The sequence below is a fragment of the Acartia tonsa genome, chromosome 1, assembly GCF_053477335.1.
Source record: "Acartia tonsa isolate MP-2025a chromosome 1, ASM5347733v1, whole genome shotgun sequence".
NCBI classification, from domain to species: Eukaryota; Metazoa; Arthropoda; class Copepoda; order Calanoida; family Acartiidae; genus Acartia; species Acartia tonsa.
In genome coordinates, this window is record NC_137260.1 from 7,174,141 (window position 1) to 7,194,436 (window position 20,296).

The 20,296-nt window shown below is 31.6% G+C and overlaps 4 protein-coding genes across 11 annotated transcripts in view; 2 read left to right on the forward strand and 2 right to left on the reverse strand.

Moving 5' to 3' along the window:
• LOC145310994 (chromosome-associated kinesin KIF4A-like) overlaps positions 1-20,296 on the reverse strand; it is a 456,179-nt gene that overhangs the window by 76,002 nt on the left and 359,881 nt on the right. The window lies entirely within an intron of this gene.
• LOC145322611 (uncharacterized) overlaps positions 1-20,296 on the reverse strand; it is a 447,245-nt gene that overhangs the window by 67,068 nt on the left and 359,881 nt on the right. The gene's annotated exons all lie outside the window — the stretch shown is intronic.
• Positions 16-16,261, forward strand: LOC145309520 (uncharacterized). Of its 8 annotated transcripts, none has more exons than XM_080150351.1 (9): positions 16-775; positions 990-1,244; positions 1,964-2,307; positions 2,714-3,279; positions 7,228-7,324; positions 8,094-11,370; positions 11,755-14,004; positions 14,339-15,392; positions 15,902-16,261. In XM_080150351.1, the coding sequence occupies exons 2-6, from the start codon at positions 1,053-1,055 to the stop codon at positions 8,230-8,232; spliced, it is 1,338 nt and encodes a 445-aa protein (XP_080006477.1). In that variant the 5' UTR covers positions 16-775; positions 990-1,052; the 3' UTR covers positions 8,233-11,370; positions 11,755-14,004; positions 14,339-15,392; positions 15,902-16,261. The 8 variants fall into 8 exon arrangements, with proteins under 8 accessions (XP_080006477.1, XP_080006483.1, XP_080006491.1 ...); XM_080150357.1 differs by having other exon boundaries at positions 15,987-16,261; XM_080150365.1 differs by having other exon boundaries at positions 14,339-15,104; positions 16,140-16,261.
• LOC145311693 (uncharacterized) lies at positions 16,260-20,295 on the forward strand. Its single transcript, XM_080150664.1, has 3 exons — positions 16,260-16,317; positions 18,474-18,573; positions 18,841-20,295. Exons 1-3 carry the CDS (start codon positions 16,274-16,276, stop codon positions 19,666-19,668), a joined length of 972 nt encoding a protein of 323 aa, XP_080006790.1. The 5' UTR covers positions 16,260-16,273; the 3' UTR covers positions 19,669-20,295.

Consider the following 20,296-nt stretch of genomic DNA (forward strand, 5'->3'; position numbering starts at 1 on the left):
ATAGGATCCCCTGCTAAGGTGGGGGGGGGGGGAATATGTGGGGGGGTGGAATCAAAATGAAAAAAAAGCCACATTTGTAATATATTTTATCAAATAAGGAAGAAAATTTAAATTACCTAACTAAATGCATTTATTTTTAATTTTCCCCTCTTGGGGGGGGGGGGGGGAGGAAGAAATGAAGTATTTTTTAAATAGGGAAAACATAATCTTTTGTAGAATATACACCCCTGTACTTATGGATATGCAAATATTTCATACTTTATAAATATAGGTTGTTTTGGTCTAAAAAATATTTTACATTGTGATACATAAAATAGTCAACATTTAAAATTTGAATATTTTCTTTAAAATTTAAGTTACCCAAAAATCATTTACCTATTGTTATTCAATTTTCTAAAACATAAAAAGGGGAGAGGAATTTCTCAGTATCTCGTAATGTTAAAAACGGGGCTAACAAAACTGGTTTAAATCTTAAAATATTTCATTTTAATAACCGCAGAAAGCTGTCTCTAATACGATGCGATAAATAACTATTATCTATATCGGCATATTTCCTCTCCTAACTTTATGTAAGAGTCCAAAAAAATTTATTTTTAAAAAATCACTGTTTGGTTTGTTTGATTTTTCTATTGTTTACAAAGAGAGTTATGTATTTTTTACATACATATATATATATATAAATGTTATTCTTTGAACGTATTTTTTTCAGATTAAAAGAATGTAGGTAGGAAAGTAACGATTTGTGAAAGTTAACCCCCGTTTTACTTATAATAAGGTAAAATTTATAATATCAAGAAGTATTTTTTGTCTGAAGCGATAGATCGCCGAAACTGCTGGTCTAAATTTAGTACCCTTTTCTGGGAAGCTTCATAAATGTCTCAGGGTAGTTCTAGGCTATTTTCCTCCCTTCGAGCGAAAAGACTAGTATAATAACTAACTTGTTCCTTTAATTTTTTTTCTAAATTTTAAAAGATGATTTTTTTGTTTAGACTATTTCAAGAACCAAAATAACAAGATAAAAACAACCGCCATTTTGTTTTTGCACTAGCAAGATGTCCGACAGTAGCAGTACGGCGGGAAATAGCGGGGAGATCGGCGGTATCGCCGGGGAAGGCGGTAGTATAATATGCAATATCTGCGGCAAAAGTTTTACCCAGAAGTCGTCAATGACGCGGCATGTACAAATAGTTCACTGCAAGGCTAAGCCGCATTCCTGTACTGTCTGTTCACAGTCTTTTTCTACTAGGAATATTGGATACACTAAATTATTTTGAACTTTAAGTGGTTGTTGCACGAAATTCATTTCAACTTGAATTTAGTAAACCGCATTTTTTTCCTGTTCATAGGTTGAAACTATAATTTTAGGGCAAAGGTATGTATATATTAAAGAATTTTAGTTTTCTACAATGTAGTTTTAAAAGTATCTTGAAAATCGTATTCTTGTGATGTATGCAACTTAGATGTCTTGTTTTCAGAAAAACTTAATTCTATTTGTTTGACGGTATTCTTTTTATGCTTGCAATCATGAAAATGTAACTTTTTTTTATCACAAATTAGACATTATTGGACGTAACGCAAAAGTTGATTTTTCTCTCAATATTTTCATTGTAAACCTATGTTTTACATATATTTATTATTCATATTCTCAAAAAAAATTTAAAGTACCCAAACAAACTCGTTAAATGCACTTCATGCAACTAGACCTTTTTGAAGACAAACTAATCTTAGTTTAGGTAGGTAAAATAAGCTTTATCATAGATCTACTTACCCTACTTACTTGGGGATGTACTTTATTTTATCGGCCATTGTCTTATCCCTATAGATCCTGATTTTTTTTATTTTTCTTATATCTCTTACTTTGTGAGGCCTTTAAGGGTCTCTCCTATTTAAATTCATAAAAATAAAAGATACTTACTAGAGAAAATTTTTGTTAAAATTGATTTTGAATGTATCCATGTTACGCAGGGATAATTTATACATCCATATGTTACGGCGCCACCCAACCTGCAACCTCAAACCATTTGCATGCACTCTATGCAACAGATCTTTCTACGACGAGAAAGCACTGAAACGACACAAACGCAAACATTCGAGCAATGAGATTGTCGAATGCGAGTTTTGCAAGCGGCCGTTCAGACATCGGCAGAGTTTGAACGTGCATATTGCAACTTTTCACGTGAAGACTAATGCCAACGAGTGGGAGAACGAGTATGAGCAGAAATATTTTGAACAGCAGCAGCAGCAGCAAAGTGGGGTGCCGGCCACTCCGGCCCCAGTTCAGGAAGAAAGTACGGGGAGAAGGGGAAGGTAAAACATTTTTTTCTTCTTTAGATTTCGAGAACTTACCAAAACTTTAAAACGGGCCAATTTCAGTCAGAAATGTATTGGTAACTTGGTAGGTATTAATTTTTTTAACCTATTCTTTTAATGTCCTAAGCAATATTTGGGGAGAGAAATCAATGTTAAAGAATTCACCCAATTTGTAGAAACTCAGATTTTTGAAGTGAGGCAAGAAGTGCTAAAATTCCTGGGGGGGGGGGGGCCGGGGGGGTATATTAAATATTTTTTTAATTCCTCCCTCTTGAACGTACCTGTAGGGAAATACTTAAGACAATGTAAAAGGATTTATTAAATTATTAACTAAGACAGACTTTAAGAAGAAATTACATAAAAACACAAACATTTTATTAATATAAATATTTTATTTATTCAGATCTGAGGGAGGATATTCTTGTGACGTGTGCCAAACCTCATTCAAGAGCAAGATTAACCTGGACGTGCACGTGATGCGCTACCACAAGAAGCCCGAGGACACATACACATGCGAAGTATGCAACATGCAGAGCAACGACAAGGAGGTCTTTGAGAAGCACATTTTGACACATCTGACAGAAAAAATGCAAATGAACCCTGGCAGCAACAATGGTGCGACTACCACAATTAACAGCCAAACTACGACAACCTCGGTGGCCACAACGGCGGCTGCAGCCGCAGCACAAGCGCTGGAAGTGGCGGCCAAAATGAATCTTGAAGTGGTGGCCCAGAGGTCAACGCCGGAGTCAACAAGGATGAACCATATAATTACAAACCCCCCGATGGAGGCCATTACAACCAGGGTTAACCATCCGGGTATCATGGAGCGGGACTCCCACCACGAAGGTGGTTTAATTATACATAGAATTAACCATACCATGGAACCTAACCGCGGACATCTGCAGGGCTTGGAAATTAACCGGGGCGGACAAAATCATACTATTGGAGGTCTTGAGATTACTAGAAGTAAGTTTTTATTAAATATATATTTAAATATTGATTGCCAGGAAAGCTACATACAAATTGCTTGAATTATCCTGGAGGTCATTGTTTCTCATTCATTAATAATTAAAATCAATTTTGAAAATTCAAAGGGTGGGTGGGTGGCTGATTTTCACTTTTTTATTCCGGCGGCAGTCACAATTATTTTATAATGGCTTCAAAAAGTGGCACATTTGCTCTACCATCTCTGAAATTGGCATGTTGATTATCGCGTATTGTCTTAAGTGTCCTATTTTTGTTTTAAATGTTGTTGTCTTATTATTAAATTTAAAAAATAGAGGGGCACAAGCTCTACCCACGTTGTGTGGACTTTCAATTGAGTCTTTGAGTACTTTTGTCAAAAGTGTCAGAAATATAAACACAAGTCGTTACAAAGAGCATAAAGCAATTTGCTAGCAGACGAAAAAGGTCCCCACCACCTGGCCGGGTAGTTGTCTGGGTTATACATCCAGGGTGACCACTGTGTACTATATGTACTTTATGTACTATATAGTCAAAATTTTGTACTATATGGTACTATATAACAAACTAGGTACTATATGTACTATATGAGTTAAAATTTTGGTACTATATGAAATTTTTTTAATATTATTTTAAAACTTATTACCAACCAAAGTATTATAATATTGTTTGTAATATTACAATGTACTTTCAGCTCTAATACATACTAATATAGAGAGTAGTGATTTGGGTATGTAAAGTAAAATTATAAGCTTTGAAATATGCAATGACTCTTAAAATCACCTTGATCAATGATCATATATTTTTTTGCTTCAATAATTTTTATTATTTCTTATAAGATATAAAACTCTTTTTGTTCTTCATATTTTTATGATTGCTAAAGCGGCTAAATACATAGGCTAAATTTTTAATTAGTGCTTTTCCTGTATATTGCTAGATGTCCAAGTTAGGTTAAGTAAAGAATGCCCTGCTGGGTTAGGGTAGGACCTTGGAGGTGTATGTAAGGTAGACCGACTCAAAATGCAAAAAAAATTGGCGCACTATTTTAACCCATTTCTTTTATCATATGATATAATGACAATTGACACCAAAACAAGTGTTCTGGTAGCTTTTTTCAGCAATATGTAAATTTGATTTTCATAAAAAAAAAGAATTTTTTTATGGCTTTATACACCTTCCTGAATTTGCTTTGAAGAGTAGGATCTACTGCAGTTCACGGTAAAATATTGCTGGTAAGCAATATTTCCAAAAATCTATTAATTTTAAAAGCTGCTAGCTGCCAAACGGCTGAATGTTCAGATCATATCCGCACACCATTTTAAGCGGCCTACGAAGGCCTACAAATAATCTGGAATAGCCAAGATCCAATTATGCACAGGGAAAGCTTCACTGAAGAAAAAACGCGTAAAATAGGTCTTTTTCGCGCATTTCTCAGCACTGCGAGATAATTATGCATTATTGATTTATGGCTATTCCAGATTATTTGTAGGCCTTCTTATGCCGCTTAAAACAGTGTGCGGGCATGATCTGTACGTTCAGCCGTTTGGCAGCTAGCAGCCTTTAAATTTTATAGATTTTTGGAAATATTGCTTACAAGCAATATTTTACCGCGAACTGCAGTAGATCCAAAGAGTATATTAAAGAATTTTAAAAAAACGATTTTTAAAGATTTTGATCATAGAAAGGGCTATCCTCAAAAGACTGACAATTTTGGATGTTTTAGCAAAATCAGCAGATTTTGAGTTATTTAAGGATAACTTTTCAAGAGTCAATATTTTTATAAACTATTTTTTGATTCTTAATCTACTCTTCAGGAAGGTAAATAAAGCCATACTTTGAAAGAAGAAAAATTTTCTCCTCCAGAGGGAACCCTTCTCTTTTTTATGAAAATCAAAACTGACATATTGCTGAACAAAAGCAACCAGAACACTTTTTTGAGTATCAATAGTCATAATATCATGAAAGGAACTGGTTGGAACAGCACGCCCATTGAATTATAAAAAAAAATTGGTAATTCTGAGTCGGTGAAATGTATAGGTTTAAATCCTCACTGTAAATTTTAATTAATACCTTTATGTGCGACATCTTTAAAGGGAGTGTGGACATATAAATTTCTCATCTGATTATCAAATCTTAACATTTTCTAAGCACATTTCACTACACTGATCAACCAAAAACGTCCTATTAACACTCACTGTCTACAAAGGGTTGAATCTCAGAGGTTCTTTAAAATAATAATATCCTTTTTTATTGTGTTGGACAATAAATAACCCACTTAGGAGAATTATTTACACTTTTATCAGACTGTTTATAAATAAATATTGCACCTTTATTATTTACAAATTTTTAATTAAAGGTGGGCCATCTAAAGTTACTTGGATACTAATAAAAAAACCTGTTTCTAGCTTTGTTATTGTATTTGGTATTTAATAAAAAATAGGTATTGCTTATTTTATCAATTTCTAAGTAACTATACATTGGGTTAAAGCAAGGATGGTGTTAAAAGTCAGCTTAACTGTTGTGAAAAATAGAGAACTATGTCAAAAGTTTAGTGTTAGCTATAGAAGGAAAAAAAGACAAATAACCGCACATTTATATAGTCCGGAAATTTTTTCCCAATCTTGGACATAATTTGATAATCTGATGAGAAATTTTCTCGTTCACAGTCCCTTTAATTACGCAATAAATGTCCATTTTTAGGACTTATTTGAAAAAAAGTCTTCTAGTGTTCGGTTCTTCCACCAATTAAAAAAATTGTTTAATGCTCCCTCATCATTTCACAAAAACCTTATTATTACATTTTTAAAAAGTCCTCAGTTTTAAGGAAAACTATTTTTGTTTAAAATTACTAGGAATATCCCATTTTTTTGGGTGAAATTTCTTTTTTTTTGCGGGGGGGGTTGTTAAGGGGGATTTCCTATCCCCTTTATTTGTTTTTTTTTCTCTGCGGCTTCGCCCCACACTGTGCTTAAAACCACCACATGAACAGTATAAATATTCTCTGAAGAGTAGAGCCCAATTGGTTCAGCAATTACTTTTTACTTACAAGAAAAAATTTAGTGGTGGATATCATTTTCTTTTTTTTGAGGGGGTTAGGATTTACCAACCCCACAAAAATTGCTTAAAACCACTATATGACCAGTATGTATATTCCCTGAAGAGTAGTGCCCATTCAGTTCAGCAGTTACCAAATTCTTAATCTTCAGACGGACAGACATCAAGCTTCTTTGTATTATAGACTATCAGCTAAGTACCTAGATTCTAGGACATCCCAGGACATAATTCTGAAAATTAAATAGCCCCAAACCTACATACGACCTCAGTGAAGCTTACCTAAAATTGCTACCCCAATTGTTCAGTAGTTAATGAGATCTTAAGCTTCAGACATAAAACCCTTACTACTTTATTTAATAAGATATATAGGTACTATTTTTTTAATATTTGGTACTATATGATATTACTACATAATTAGTTAAAATTTTGGTACTATATGGTACTATATTAGTTTAAATTTTGTGTACTATATGGTACTATATGAAAATTTTTATGTACTATAAATGTACTATATATTTGTAAATTTTGAGTGGTCACTCTGTACATCTATACTTATATACATTTTGAGAAAATAGCATAAAACCACTACCTGGGCTTAATGCAGGCGGACACACACAATGCAACGTGTGATTCACATAAACTTAGCTGCCACAGAAGTAAATATTAAAAAAACCCCAGGGCTTCTCTGGAATTACAAATGTTCATATCAGTAAGCATAATAAATGCAATAAGGCAGTTATTATAAAGGCACATAATACTCAAATATTTATACAGGATAAAATTGATTTGGTTGTTGATGTAGTTGATGATCTTGTCCATCTCCTCCTCGGTATTGCTCCTAGATCATAAACATACATTTGACATGTTATTTTACGCACATTTATTGTCTTATTGTAGGTAATCACCATACGGTAAACCTTGACCAGCTGAATCGTATCCACCATCCTTCCCTTGGTGGCCAGGGTCTCCAGGAACAATTGATAACCATTAATAGGTAAAAAAAGATATTGCATAATTTTAGTATTATTTTGGGATGGGAGAGAGTGAAGTTACCCTCCCCAAAACAGTTATAAATCTCCCTGGACCTCTAAAAAGCTTCACTTTAGAGGATAAACATATTGGTCCAGCAGTTAGCAAGATCGATTTTAACCAAATATATAGGGATGAGACAATGGGTAATTAATTAAATTTTAGAAATGTACCTTCTAAACCAGATAGACAGTAAGCTTTGTCTTTGCATTGGTTCTGGTGCCCAAAGTCCAAAATAGCTTAAAATCCATGGTCCCATCCCTATTTAAACCTATAATTTCTAACATATTTTATAGAAAACAACTTTTTTACTTCAATTTTATTTATCCTTGACTTAAAGTTTCATGTGTTTGCATTCTTCAGAAAGATACTAATAACAATAGATTTTTTAAATTAGATGTTGCTTTTTTTGATGTTTTAAAAATATTTAAGAAGATTTCCAGGGGTGTATATATGTGGTTTGGGAGAAAAATGTAAAAATTATGAGAACTGAAAACATTTTTGTCCCATCCTTTTGGTGAAAAAAAAATAAAAGAATATATGGGAAGGGGGATAATATAAGAATAAATTAAAGACTTCTGAAAATATTTTTCCATTTTTCCCCTTCCTTGATGGATAAAACTAGGAGAGGTAAGAAATTAAAAATTTTGCAGCAGAGAAAAAAATGAATATTGTGCAGAATATACACCTCTGGAAATATTAGATAAATTATATTAATACACCTTTTTTGCCAGAAGCACTGGGCACCCGAGCTTGGAGTTGAACACAGTGACCAGGGTCAACACTATTGACGTGTCCCGGGTCAACCAGATAGACACAGTGGCACAATATGTAGTCCAGCAACAGAGGAATGGGTACTATGATCAACAATAGAACATTGGACACTGAAAGCCATATTTTACAAATTTTGTTTGTTTAAGAAAAAGGACGCTACGATTTCTTGGTTACAGATATCCTATATTATGTATAAATATTAATATTAGTTTTTGTAAAGCTTATAAATCGTAGAGTCCTTTTATAATGTTTTATTTAGTTACACTTGATCAAAATTTAATTATATTTTTAAGACTTAATTTATCAAAATAAGACTTATTTTGAATTTATTAAATAAGTAATTTTTCCAAACAAAATAAGAAATGTACCTTAACTTTAATTACTGTAGTCCTTTTGATACTGATTGAAAAATTACATTTTTAAAACTTATTTTAAATTGAAATACAGTACTGATTTCATTTATATATCTCTAACTTTTCTATTCATTATGAGTGCCAGTTTGTTTTTTAAGGAACTTATTACATTAGTTTTCTATTTTGAAATACTAATTTATAGACTTTCCGAGAAAAATTTATATAAATCTATGTAAGCAACTTGAACTTGTATCTAATCTGAATAATTTTTATTATATATGATCTTATAATTATGTAGTTTAGCTGATTTTTATAAAAATAGTTGTAAATTAAACTTGAATTTTGAATTTTGCAAGTCTGTTTTAACTCAGGAATGTAAGGATAAGTAGGCGGGATTCTCGGATTTTTTTTTCTGGGAAAAACTGTAGGTAATTTTTTTATGCTTTTCTATCAAGTAATTGAATATCTAGTTTACAAGGGGTAGGATGTAGGTGTGTCTGTCTATATGCAATTTTGCAATACCAAAAAGAATATTTTTAGTTTTCATGAAAACTAATCTTAATTATTTAAAAATTTCTCTTTATTTGGAGGGGGGGGGGGACTTGAGGGTTTTTTTTTTTTTTTTTTTTTTTTTTTTGGGGGGGGGGGGTTAGCTTTCAATCATAACCTGTATCACTGGCATGTTTGTTAACGTACTGGCTTGCTGTCCTGGAGGAGGTATTGGGTTCGAATCTTGACCGCACCGCGGCATATTTAAGAAGTTAGAAATAGAACCTTCTGCTGATACATCAGGCGAATGACATCAATAATACGAGTAGTAGGACAAAGGTAGTTTTTGAAAAGGGTTAGTTGTGCATTGGGTAACCCATTACCAGCGGGTGTTTGAGTGCGTTACACCGCAATCAAATGACAATAGGTTGACTGTAAGAAAGTGCCTTTTTAATAGTACTTCTTTGGAGTTTAACAAGATAGATTTATTTTTTGAAAAGAAATTTGGGAAAGTTCATGAGGGATGATACATATGAAAATAACTCATGCAACTTTTGGCAGGTCATAATAGTCATTTACAGATTTTTCATAAGTTTTGGCGTATGAAACTCTGGGTGACGTCAACCGAACTTGAATTATAATAACCAACTTATCCTTATATCCCTGAGATTTACATTAGATCTCCATTTGTTCAATAATCATACAAAATGGGTAAAAAAAAATTTAGTACAGTTAATCTTTGTGAGTGTATTTTTATCTTTTTCTTAAATAGGTACTATTATTGGAATAATTTTATTATGTAATGTAAATATTTTTAATACTTTAGATTCTGAAAAAAATCATAATGCAAATCAAATTTAAAATATGTAAATAGATATATATTATTTTGTATGAAAAATAGTCAAATTTTAAGTAGTTAATATGTGTAAAAATTTTATTTTATGTTTTTTAAATACCTCTTATGTTAGAAATCATTTATGATTTTTAGAAATACTTGTATTTTAACAAAAGGTTTTCTATGATTAAAACTTAATCAAAAACAACAAAATTATTATTGTTTGCCATAAGAATATGTATAATTTGAGATTTGAGTGAATGAAATAATAGAGAAGATAAAAATTGTCATTCAATCAAAGTTTCACTTATGATTATTTTAGCCAGCTACAAGTTTTATTTTATCAGAGTACCATGATATCTGGTGTAAGATCCAAGTAATAATAAATCTATTTTTATTTAACAGGTAATAAAAATTGCCGAATTAAGCCATTTTTAATCATTAAAGGCAAACCTGTTTTACTTCGAAAATTTTCCTTATTCATCTTATACGGCAATATTGAATTTATTTACTGCCAAAGGAGAAATTATTCTGATGAAATTATCTGATTTTATGTTGATTAGTACAATTGGCTGACAAACAAATTATTTTTATTGAATGACACTTTTTACCTGCTTTTTGATGCAGCAAGAAATAAGATAATGGAAAATATCGTTTTCTAACTATGATCACATATGATAAAGGGTAAAGGTTAATGTAGATATCTTGTAATCAAGGTACTCCAGGATACCTAAAAACATTCTTGAAAGTTATTAACAATTTTGTTCAAAGTCAAGAAGAGGTTTGGTTATTAGTGCTGTGAATTCCCCCCCCCCCCCCCTCCCCCCCAATTAGTTCAAATTAAAATCCCCTTCAGCCCAAGGAATATTTGTGTCTGTAGAAGAGAGGACAAGAAGCTTTTTGCTGATTATTAAATATTTCCCAATATCATTGGTGTTTCTGGCCCTATTCCCAGCTCCGCCTTTTTAGACGGGGATACCATGCTGAATATACACCCATGGCAATCTGGCATTTCTTAAGTGTCCTTGAAACTTTGATTTCAGGATTTTTACATTAATTAACCTACTATATGTGTACAACTTGAAGTCCTGATTTAATATGCCATGTTTTATTGATGAATATATTATTGTACTAAAAAAAAACTGATTTGATATATTATATTATACAAAAAATGTATGTAGAAATTACCTCCAAAATTGTTGAATTTTATTATCTTGTATGTAAATATTCTTTATGTAAGTTTGTACTTATTATTACTTCTTATTATTTCTCTCTATTTTTGTTCTCCTTCTAGTTTAGTTGTTAGCTGTATATGTGGAAGCAGAAGATCTTATTGGTTCACTTTTTAATATTGAGAAATTAGACATTTTTACAGCAAATTTTGTAGTTAAAGTCTTCCATACATAGCTAATGATAAACAAGAAAAAATTTCTTAATTACATCTTTATATGTTTAAAAGTTGGTGTGTGTTTGTTTGTTGTACTGAAGTGTTTTTGTATTTCAGATTTGTAGAAAGATGAATCAAGTTTTTGGGGGGTTTAGCAATTTTCTTTTTATAAGGTAAGCTTCATTTAATCATTAGTAGAAAAACTTCTCTTTTATGTTATTTGGTTAGAAGCTCTTTGATAAGTTTTATTAAGTTAGAGGAGAATGGAATTTAGTGGCGGTTTCCCTCAATGTGCCGAGCCAAGCACAGAACAACCACCCACCCCTCCTTATGTGTTTTTTACTTTATGTTAAATTAGGTTATGTTATTAGGCATATATGTTTATGATCTTATAAGCTCTACCCCCCCCCCCCCACCTCTCTACTTTTAAGTCTTTTCAAAAATATGACGGGGCGGGGGGGAGGGATCTGTACGACCTGTAAATGCAGTCGTCCTAAAGTAAAAAAAAATTGGTTATATTTCCAATTTATTTAGTTAATATTGATTCTTTTTTTCAGGGAACCATAGTTTGACAATTTTCTTTAACAGTAAAACTTTTAAAAGCAACAAACATAAATACCTACCTAATCAAATGGATAGTTTTACAAAGCCACTGAAAATACTTCTGTAAGTAAAACGCAGAGATCACAAGAAATGGAGGATAAAACAAATATTTGTCCTTTGTGCAACCGAGCTTTTGTTCAAAAATCCACTCTAACCCGACACATTAGAATAGTACATGAAAAATTTAAACCATATTCTTGTAAGATATGCAAACACTCATTTTCAACAAAAGACAATATTTATATGCACACATTGAGAAAACATCCTTCCTCAAACCTAAAGCCATTTTCGTGTGAGATATGCATACAATCATTCTACAATGAAGAAGCTTTGAGACGGCACAAGCGTAAACATAAAAAGGGTTCAGTATTTGAATGTGATTTTTGCCATAAAATTTGTGTTAGTCAAGAAGCTTTAGATAAGCACAAAAATGTTCATGATATCAACAATGAAGATGACAGCAAATCTTTTTGTTATGTGTGCAAGATTTCTTTCAAGCTTTGTATTTACTTGAAGGCGCACAATTTGAGATATCATAATATTGTTTCTGATGCGTCATATTCATGTGATATATGCAATTTCAGTTGCACAGAAAAGAATCTCTATCAAGCTCACATAAAATCTCATATTAGAAGAAAGATGAAAATTCGAGTACGCAATGTCTATCTTAATCTGTATGAATTTTATCTCGATTTCAACGATAATGTATTCTGTTTAAATTACTGTGAACTTTGCTACACAACTTTTACAAATCTTGATGTTTTAATGAAACATAAACAAGAAGAACACTGCCCTAAAAATGCCAAAGTGAATCTAGTCAAACTCAACATAACCAACTTCAAATCATTTTCATATTCATGTAAAGTATGTAATAACATATTTAATGACAAAAGACAATTGTATAGACACAAGATACTACACCTCACAAAGATCTCTAATGATAAAGTTGAAACTGCCCCTCATACCAAATGTCTTACAAATGACACTAACGAGCTTATTAATCCAAACAATGATCTCGAAGCAACTCTTATTGAAGCTAAGCGAAACGTTCTTCAAGATTCTAAATCAATTATTGCAAATAAGAAAGCTAAGAATGTTTGCAACAAAAATGAAACTGATAATATTATTTCTGTACACGAAGAATGATTAAGCCTTATCAGATCTTATTCAAATGATTGTATAAAACATGTTTTTTTTAAATATTGTTTAGTTTTTGTGAGACTTGAACTATATTTGTATTGATTTTTTATAAAATATTAAATTTTTTGTAGTAAAGAATAGGATATTTACCTAAATATTTTAAAATCTCATTTCTGTTAGATTTTTTTTATAGGTATCTTTGTTTCTTTTAACGGTTTTGTGATATTTTAATACCAATCATTGAGCTTATTTTTAGATTTAACTAGTTAATTTTGTTGTATACCTTTGTTAGTTGCATGAAGTGCTTTTGACGAATTGTGAAACTTAAAGTAGCGAACCATAAAATGTTTTTGCAGAATATAATAATTATGGGATAGCATTAAGGATGTTCAAAAGATAGTTTTTGAGATACTCCTTAAAATGTCTTATTTGTGATTGTTTGTGTTACCATTTGATAAAAATATTTGCAAGCATATATTACAAGAATATCGTTTTAGATTAGTATTTCATAAGGAAATAAATGATAACGCTGTAACACCAGTAAAAGTAATTGTAAATGTATTTCTTTCATTTATGTCAGTGGAATGATTTCAAGGTGGCAGAACGATAAAATAAGGGTTGACTTTGACAAGCCAACAGGGAAGAAATAGTAGACCAATCTTGGATGTTAAGTTGTCTATAGAAAGCTATTGGCAGCATAACAAAGAGAAAATTCTGAAAGACTTATATCCCTCACCCAGCTCCCACCTTAAGGGTGAAATTAACATACGAGAAAAATCTCTCACCTTGAAAGCATCCCACTGTACTTGATAGATTCATATGATATTAAAGAAAAATACTACTAGGTTCACTAATTTAAGTTAAAATGCATTTCGTGTAATTACCCTTTTTAAAATTTTGTAATAAAATTGTTTTGTTGTGATTGTTATTTTAATAACTATTTATAATTTCAGATCATATGATGATTTAAAAAATTTTTAAAAATGAAGACAGAAGAAGTTGACGGGATAATATTTTCCCATCTTGATACTTCGGAAATAAAAGAAGAAGAAACAGATTTTGAGGTTAGATGACTTATGAATAAGAAAGGGGGGGAGCTGAGGGGGTGTGATTATTGGTAAGATCTAGTAATCCTTACATTAAAGTAACAGGATGACTATGTGTGTCTGTAGCTTAAGGATGGGGGTGGGTACTTTTCATCTATTCCTTACTAATGCATTAATGTCTTTACCCAGTACCTAATAGAACTTAATCTATACTTAAAGTAATTCTGAAAAACCAACCTCCCCCCCCACCTCAAAAAAAAAATAATTTATCTCAAAAATTGGGAAGGTTGGGGGTCAATGCTCAACTAGGCACTTTGAGGGAATACGCCATATAAGCATCTGTTTTATTTAGGAGCCAGACACCTACATAGTTATAAAATCAGAACCTGAAATTCTACCACAATTTCCTTGCAAAGTATGTTCGAGGACATTTGAAAACAACAACCAACTTCAAAAACACAAACGTGTTCATGGCGGTGAGGAAAAACTATTTTCTTGTGATACTTGTGATTCAGCATTTGTAAGAAAAGCTCTTCTGATTAACCACAAACGAACACACACGGGCGAGAAACCATTTACATGTGATATTTGTCAAAAATCTTTTGCTGCCAAGGGTAACTGGAATCGACACGTGAAAAGCCACTCGGGAGAAAAACCATACTCTTGTGAACTCTGTGGCAAATATTTCACGGAAAAGACCAACTTAGCCAGACACAGTGAGCTACATCTTGTCGCTAGTAGCTCTGAAAGTTTTGAGTGCACAACATGTGGTAAAAATTTTGCTACCCAGAGATACCTGGTTAGACATCAAAAAATGCATAGCAGTGAAAAAGATTTCTCGTGTAAGACATGCGGTGCTTCTTTTCTTATCAAATCAAACTTAGCAGTGCACGAAAGATCACATACAGGCCTGAAACCTCATGAATGTGATTTATGCAATAAGTCATTTACACGTAAAGAGAATCTGCGAAAGCATAAAACAAATGTCCACCTCATAGATGCCATAGAAAATATAAGTGATGTTGATACGGCTCGGATTAATAATTGTGATAGTAATTCAGTATTAGATAAGAAATTATTCATTAAATTTATGAACAAAAAACTAAAAGATACTAAGGGTAGACATAAGAAGAGAGTAAACACTGTTTAATTTAAGATTTCTAAGGTTACTATATCAGAAAATAATTGCAAGCATAAATCACAAGAATAAGGTTTATAAATATATAATTAAATAGGGAAGTATATGATAAACAAAATGGCATGACTTGACTATAAGTTTTATCTTGCTGTTTTGATGAAAATATAATATCATTAAAAGATGCATAAATCTCAAGAGTAAAGTTTTCTAGTCTTTGTATTCTGTGTAAAAAATTTATGTATTGTGTTATTAATTTACTTTAAAAAGGGTAAGACTGATGAGACACTTTTAAAACTTAAGATATAACAAAAAGGAACTCAACCAAATAAAGAGTTGCAGCACTAAAATTTGGTATTAAAGTTGTCTTTATGATGTACAATATGGAACTGTGAAGATACGGCGGCAGAACCACAGTTTTCCGCTGAAAATTGTTTTTTTCTTCGCCAAATTAAACGATTTTGAATCTTTTGAGATAATTTTTAAAAACTCCCTTATATTTACACTTGACACCATTTTGATGAGTAGGTACTAACATGTTTGAAATTTTCTTAAGTGTCAAGTGAAAATATAAGGGAAATTTTATTTGTAAATAAAAAGTTTGTTAAAAATTGTCTAATTTAACGAGATAAAGCAAAAAAGAAATTCGGCGGAAATTTGTTGGCAGCGGCGGTTTCGCAACTGTTATAATCCAGTTCATAATGTAACTCTTAAAAGCAACTGCTATGTCAAATTTCATTGCTTTAACTCTATTCATGGTTAAGTTCCTTTGTGTTTTAGGTTTAGTTATGAAAAGTGTCCCGTCCGCCCCACCCCCTTTTCTTTTATTGAATTACAACTTAAATTATTAAATTATTACTACTAGGAACTTTTCATATGTTAGTATTGTGTAATTAATTTAATGTAAAAAAAATTAAAATCAAGCTTTTTAGAAAAAGATTGTTTCTCAAATATTGCAGATTTCGGTTTCAAATAGCAATCTTTTGAGTTTCTTCAATGTCCCTTTTAAAAATTTTAGACTGAGGTCATCATAATTTATTGTTATGTATTATATATAAAGTTTTGTAGACTATCAGATCCTTTGTCAGATTAATTTTGTTAATGACTTACCAGTTACCATGTATTTGTTTTCAGATAAAATATAATACAAAGATGTCCTACAATGATATTATTCAACTGAATGTTGGAGGGAAAAGGTATATTTTTTTGATCTGTAAATTTTGATAGGTGACAATGATAAGGGTTTGGGGAAAGAGGGAATATCTTAATTTTTAGAACTCCCCCATGACCCTAGCATTTAAAAAAAACATATTTAAGCGCTTCGCGCAATCATAACCACCTTCTAAAAAAATTACATTGCTTGCACGTCCCTTGTTAAAGCAGTTTTGTAATGGATTTAACCCTTTTCAAAGAATCAAAATTCAAGGCGTTTGACAATGTTTGTTTGTCAAAAATAGGTACTAATTGTATAATAAAATTATATTTTTTCCCGTATTCATTCGAAACCGATTGATATCCGGTGGATTGGAACCGGTTCTCATCCATAAGAAAATGCTATGTCTAGCATCGTGTTATATCAAGTTTTCTACGAATATAAAAATGTACGATCATAATTAAAAACAGTTTTTTAGCCCCGAGATACCAAAGGCACGGGCCATTTTATATCCGCCAAAAGCTGTTTATTAGGGTTGGGCCGGATACTTTTTTGGCCGGATTTCAAATGCCGGATATCCGGTAACCGGCCGGATATCCGACCAACGCCGGATATCCGGCAAATATCCGGTTATCCGGCCAAATTACCGGATATCCGGCCGGATAACCGGCCAAATTACCAGATATTAAAGTAGTAAAAAAAAAATTCTTTAGAAATCTTATATAAATTTACATAAAGTTAAACTTATTCAGAAAAAATGTTCTTCTAGCTTCAATAATAAGAAAATTATAGCCATTTAAGATTTTCAAAATCAGAGATTTTTGGTGTAAAGTATAAAAAATTATATAGCCGGATATCCGGCCGGATAGTTTCAATATCCGGATATCCGGCCCAACCCTACTGTTTATAATACGATGCGAGAGATAACTATTATGTAATTTGGGAAAGCATGGATTTTGATCCAATTTCTAAATGTTCCAAAGTTGATATTCAATATAATTGCTTCCAAAGGGATGGATCCAGAAAATGCATTTGAATCAAAGGGATAGTTCTACGAAGTGTATTTAAAGAGTTAAGGTACTTAGAGTAGTGAACTTTTATATGTCTTAGTAGAATATATTAGGCATTGGATAGATATGATTATATGTTAAAGAATTTTTAACATTGACCAGACCAAACTTTTTTTATTTGACAATATCTAAAAAAATTAAAGTGATTTGCCACATAAATTACATGAGAATGGTCTATTTTTTTCCAAATATGTATAGCCAAAACACCAATATCAGAGAATCTTTTTCCACATATTTCACAAGAGTTATAAAAAAATTGAACAGGGGTTCCCCTTGGGACAAGTTACTTAAAAAACATAAAAATAACATCCGGTTCATTATAGGACAGGTTTTCTAGAGATTCTTTTTTTAAATATAAAGAAAACCGTCCGGTTTACTTACAATATACACATTATCTCACGCGGAAATACCAACTAACCATACAACATATATATATAAAGACCATTCTCATGTAATTTATATTGCAAATTACTAACTTTTTTAGATATTGTCCAAAAAAAAGTTCGGTCAGGTCAATGTTAAAATTCTTTATCACAATCATATCTATCCAATGCCTGATATATTCTACTAAGACATATAAAAAGATCACTACTCTAAGTACTATACTAAATATTTTATTTGTCATTCTTTGTTATGTGTATTTTGTTGTATAAAAAGTTTGAAGTTCTATTAACTAATAAATGCTATCTAAAGTTGTATTTATGACAAAAAAGTTTTCGCCATATATAACATGCAACAAAGTTGAAAATAAAAATGAAAAACTCATTTTTTAAGGAAAATCCCTGGTCAAATCTTTTAATTTTTATCAATAACTTTATATTATGCACTACTACGTTATTTAAAGTAGAAAAAACTTACAGTTCACGATTTTTTTTTAAATGCACTTCATGAAACTATCCCTTTAGTAATCTGCATATTTTTTTCCTGTTCAATATTAGATGATAATATACACATAAGAGTTGCATAAATCACAAGTGTAAAATTGTCAAGTCTTGTCAATTTTGAAAACTTTCATTTATACCTATGATTTATAGATGCAATATTATCTAAGAAAAGGAAAAAAATTTCGGTACACTTAGTTAAGTTCAAATGCATTTCATGGAACTACCCCTTTAGTTTATTATCACAGGTTTACAACAACGCGACAAACATTGATGAGAGAACCTAACTCAGTTCTGGGAAGAATGTTTGATATCGACTCTCCATTGGCACCAGCTGCAATAGATAAGGTATTTGTAAAGTTAGTTGGACACTATCTTATTGAGGGGGTGGGAAAGGTGGGATGGTTGGGACATTTAGAACCAATGTAGTGACTAATGCAGCATGTTTATTCATTTTTAAAGGCTTATGTTCGGATTAGTTGAATTCCTTTGACTTTTAGTTTTGGTTTCAATGAATAACCCCCCCCCCCCCTCTTTAATCTTTACACTTATGTAAAAGACTAATATCTTGTTTCAACCCAAGACACAATCCTAGTTTAAACTTTTCTTGTTTAGGATGGTGCTTACTTCATGGATAGAGACCCAAAAAAGTTTGAAACAATTTTGAATTATTTGAGAGAGAAGAATCTGCCAGAACTGAACAAAGCAGAACTAAAGAGTTTATCAGTAGAGGCCAGTTACTTCCAACTTACCGAACTAGAGGCTGAAATCACTGCACGTCTGGATAATTTGGAGGTTTATAAGTTCAAGTATGAATTTGATGAAGAAGGAAACCCTGGCACTACACAGTATGTGACTGTTAAGAAATCTTTATTTGATGATATTCCTTACTATGCCATAGTCAATTATTTTCAAAAAGGAATCAGAAATAAAACTATATTTGATAAAACAGATTTTCTAGCTTTAGATGAGAATGAAATGATTACAGTCAAATCAGACAAGGACTTGTTAGGAGACATTAACAAATTGGATAAAATTGTTGGAATACAAGCGGAAATTCTTAAAATCAGTTGGAAGATGATGAAAACTCAGCAAGTAACATACAACTATAATGGACATATCTTTAGTTTGAGCATTGAAACTGCATGCAAAGATACGGCGTCTACATTTTTCCAGTTCTGGAATGATGGAGATTCTTCTGATCTTGCTCAATTTTTTTATATTTGGAATGGTAATCCTGGTAAAAGTTGTATTTCGGTTTTATTTGATAGAAGTTTTTTATGTTTTGAATTGGATGAAGAATCTCTGAGTGCAAATCCTAATGCAAGCTGCAATGGTTGTGATCCAAACTCTGGCACATTGCACACAACAGAAACAAGAGTCCTCAATGCACTTTCAAAGTTGAAAACTGTGCATGATGTAAATGAGTTAGACCAGATCTGAACTAGGCATGAAAGGAGCATTTTGAGAGATATGGGCCTTTTTGGCTTATCAGGGTGAGGAGGAGGGGGTGGGGGGAGGTGGTATTTACCATACACCAATAAAAATGTAATATTTTCTTCGGACTTTCATCATTTGTGTTTGATTGTTCAATGATAACTGCATTTATAAACATTTTTAAGATATAAATTTCAATTGTAAATTTTTTTCTAAATGTACTTCATATAATTTAGCATTTAAAGAGAGCTTTTGCAAACATACTTTAAATTTCAAAGGAGAAATCTTAACATATTTTTTGTTTTACGATAACTGTATTTTTTCAAAATATAAAGACCTGAAAATCATCATGATATACCTACCTTAGAATCTTTTCATTAGTAAGACAAGGTTTATATTTTTATACCTACTCTTTATACTTTTACTCTGTGCAAATAATGTAATTGCTAATTAGCTAATCTTATGCTTTCATATTTTTATACCTACTCTTTATACTTTTAATCTGTGAAACATAATAATGTCATTGCTAATTAGCTAATCGTGTATTTTTATTCTACTTATTCTTTTTTTACTCTGTGCAAATAATTTTATTGTTTTTTTTTGCATAAATACAAACTTATATTTTTTTCAGAAC

Bases quoted from the DNA above. Each gene is read 5' to 3' on its own strand.
- LOC145311693 (XM_080150664.1), top strand. From the start codon at position 16,274: ATGTCCTACAATGATATTATTCAACTGAATGTTGGAGGGAAAAG. The intron at 16,318-18,473 runs GTATATTTTTTT...TTATTATCACAG, and splicing joins CTGAATGTTGGAGGGAAAAG to GTTTACAACAACGCGACAAA. The intron at 18,574-18,840 runs GTATTTGTAAAG...TTTCTTGTTTAG, and splicing joins CACCAGCTGCAATAGATAAG to GATGGTGCTTACTTCATGGA.
- LOC145309520 (XM_080150344.1), top strand. From the start codon at position 1,053: ATGTCCGACAGTAGCAGTACGGCGGGAAATAGCGGGGAGATCGGCGGT. The intron at 2,308-2,713 runs GTAAAACATTTT...TTATTTATTCAG, and splicing joins AGTACGGGGAGAAGGGGAAG to ATCTGAGGGAGGATATTCTT. The intron at 7,325-8,093 runs GTAAAAAAAGAT...CTTTTTTGCCAG, and splicing joins CAATTGATAACCATTAATAG to AAGCACTGGGCACCCGAGCT.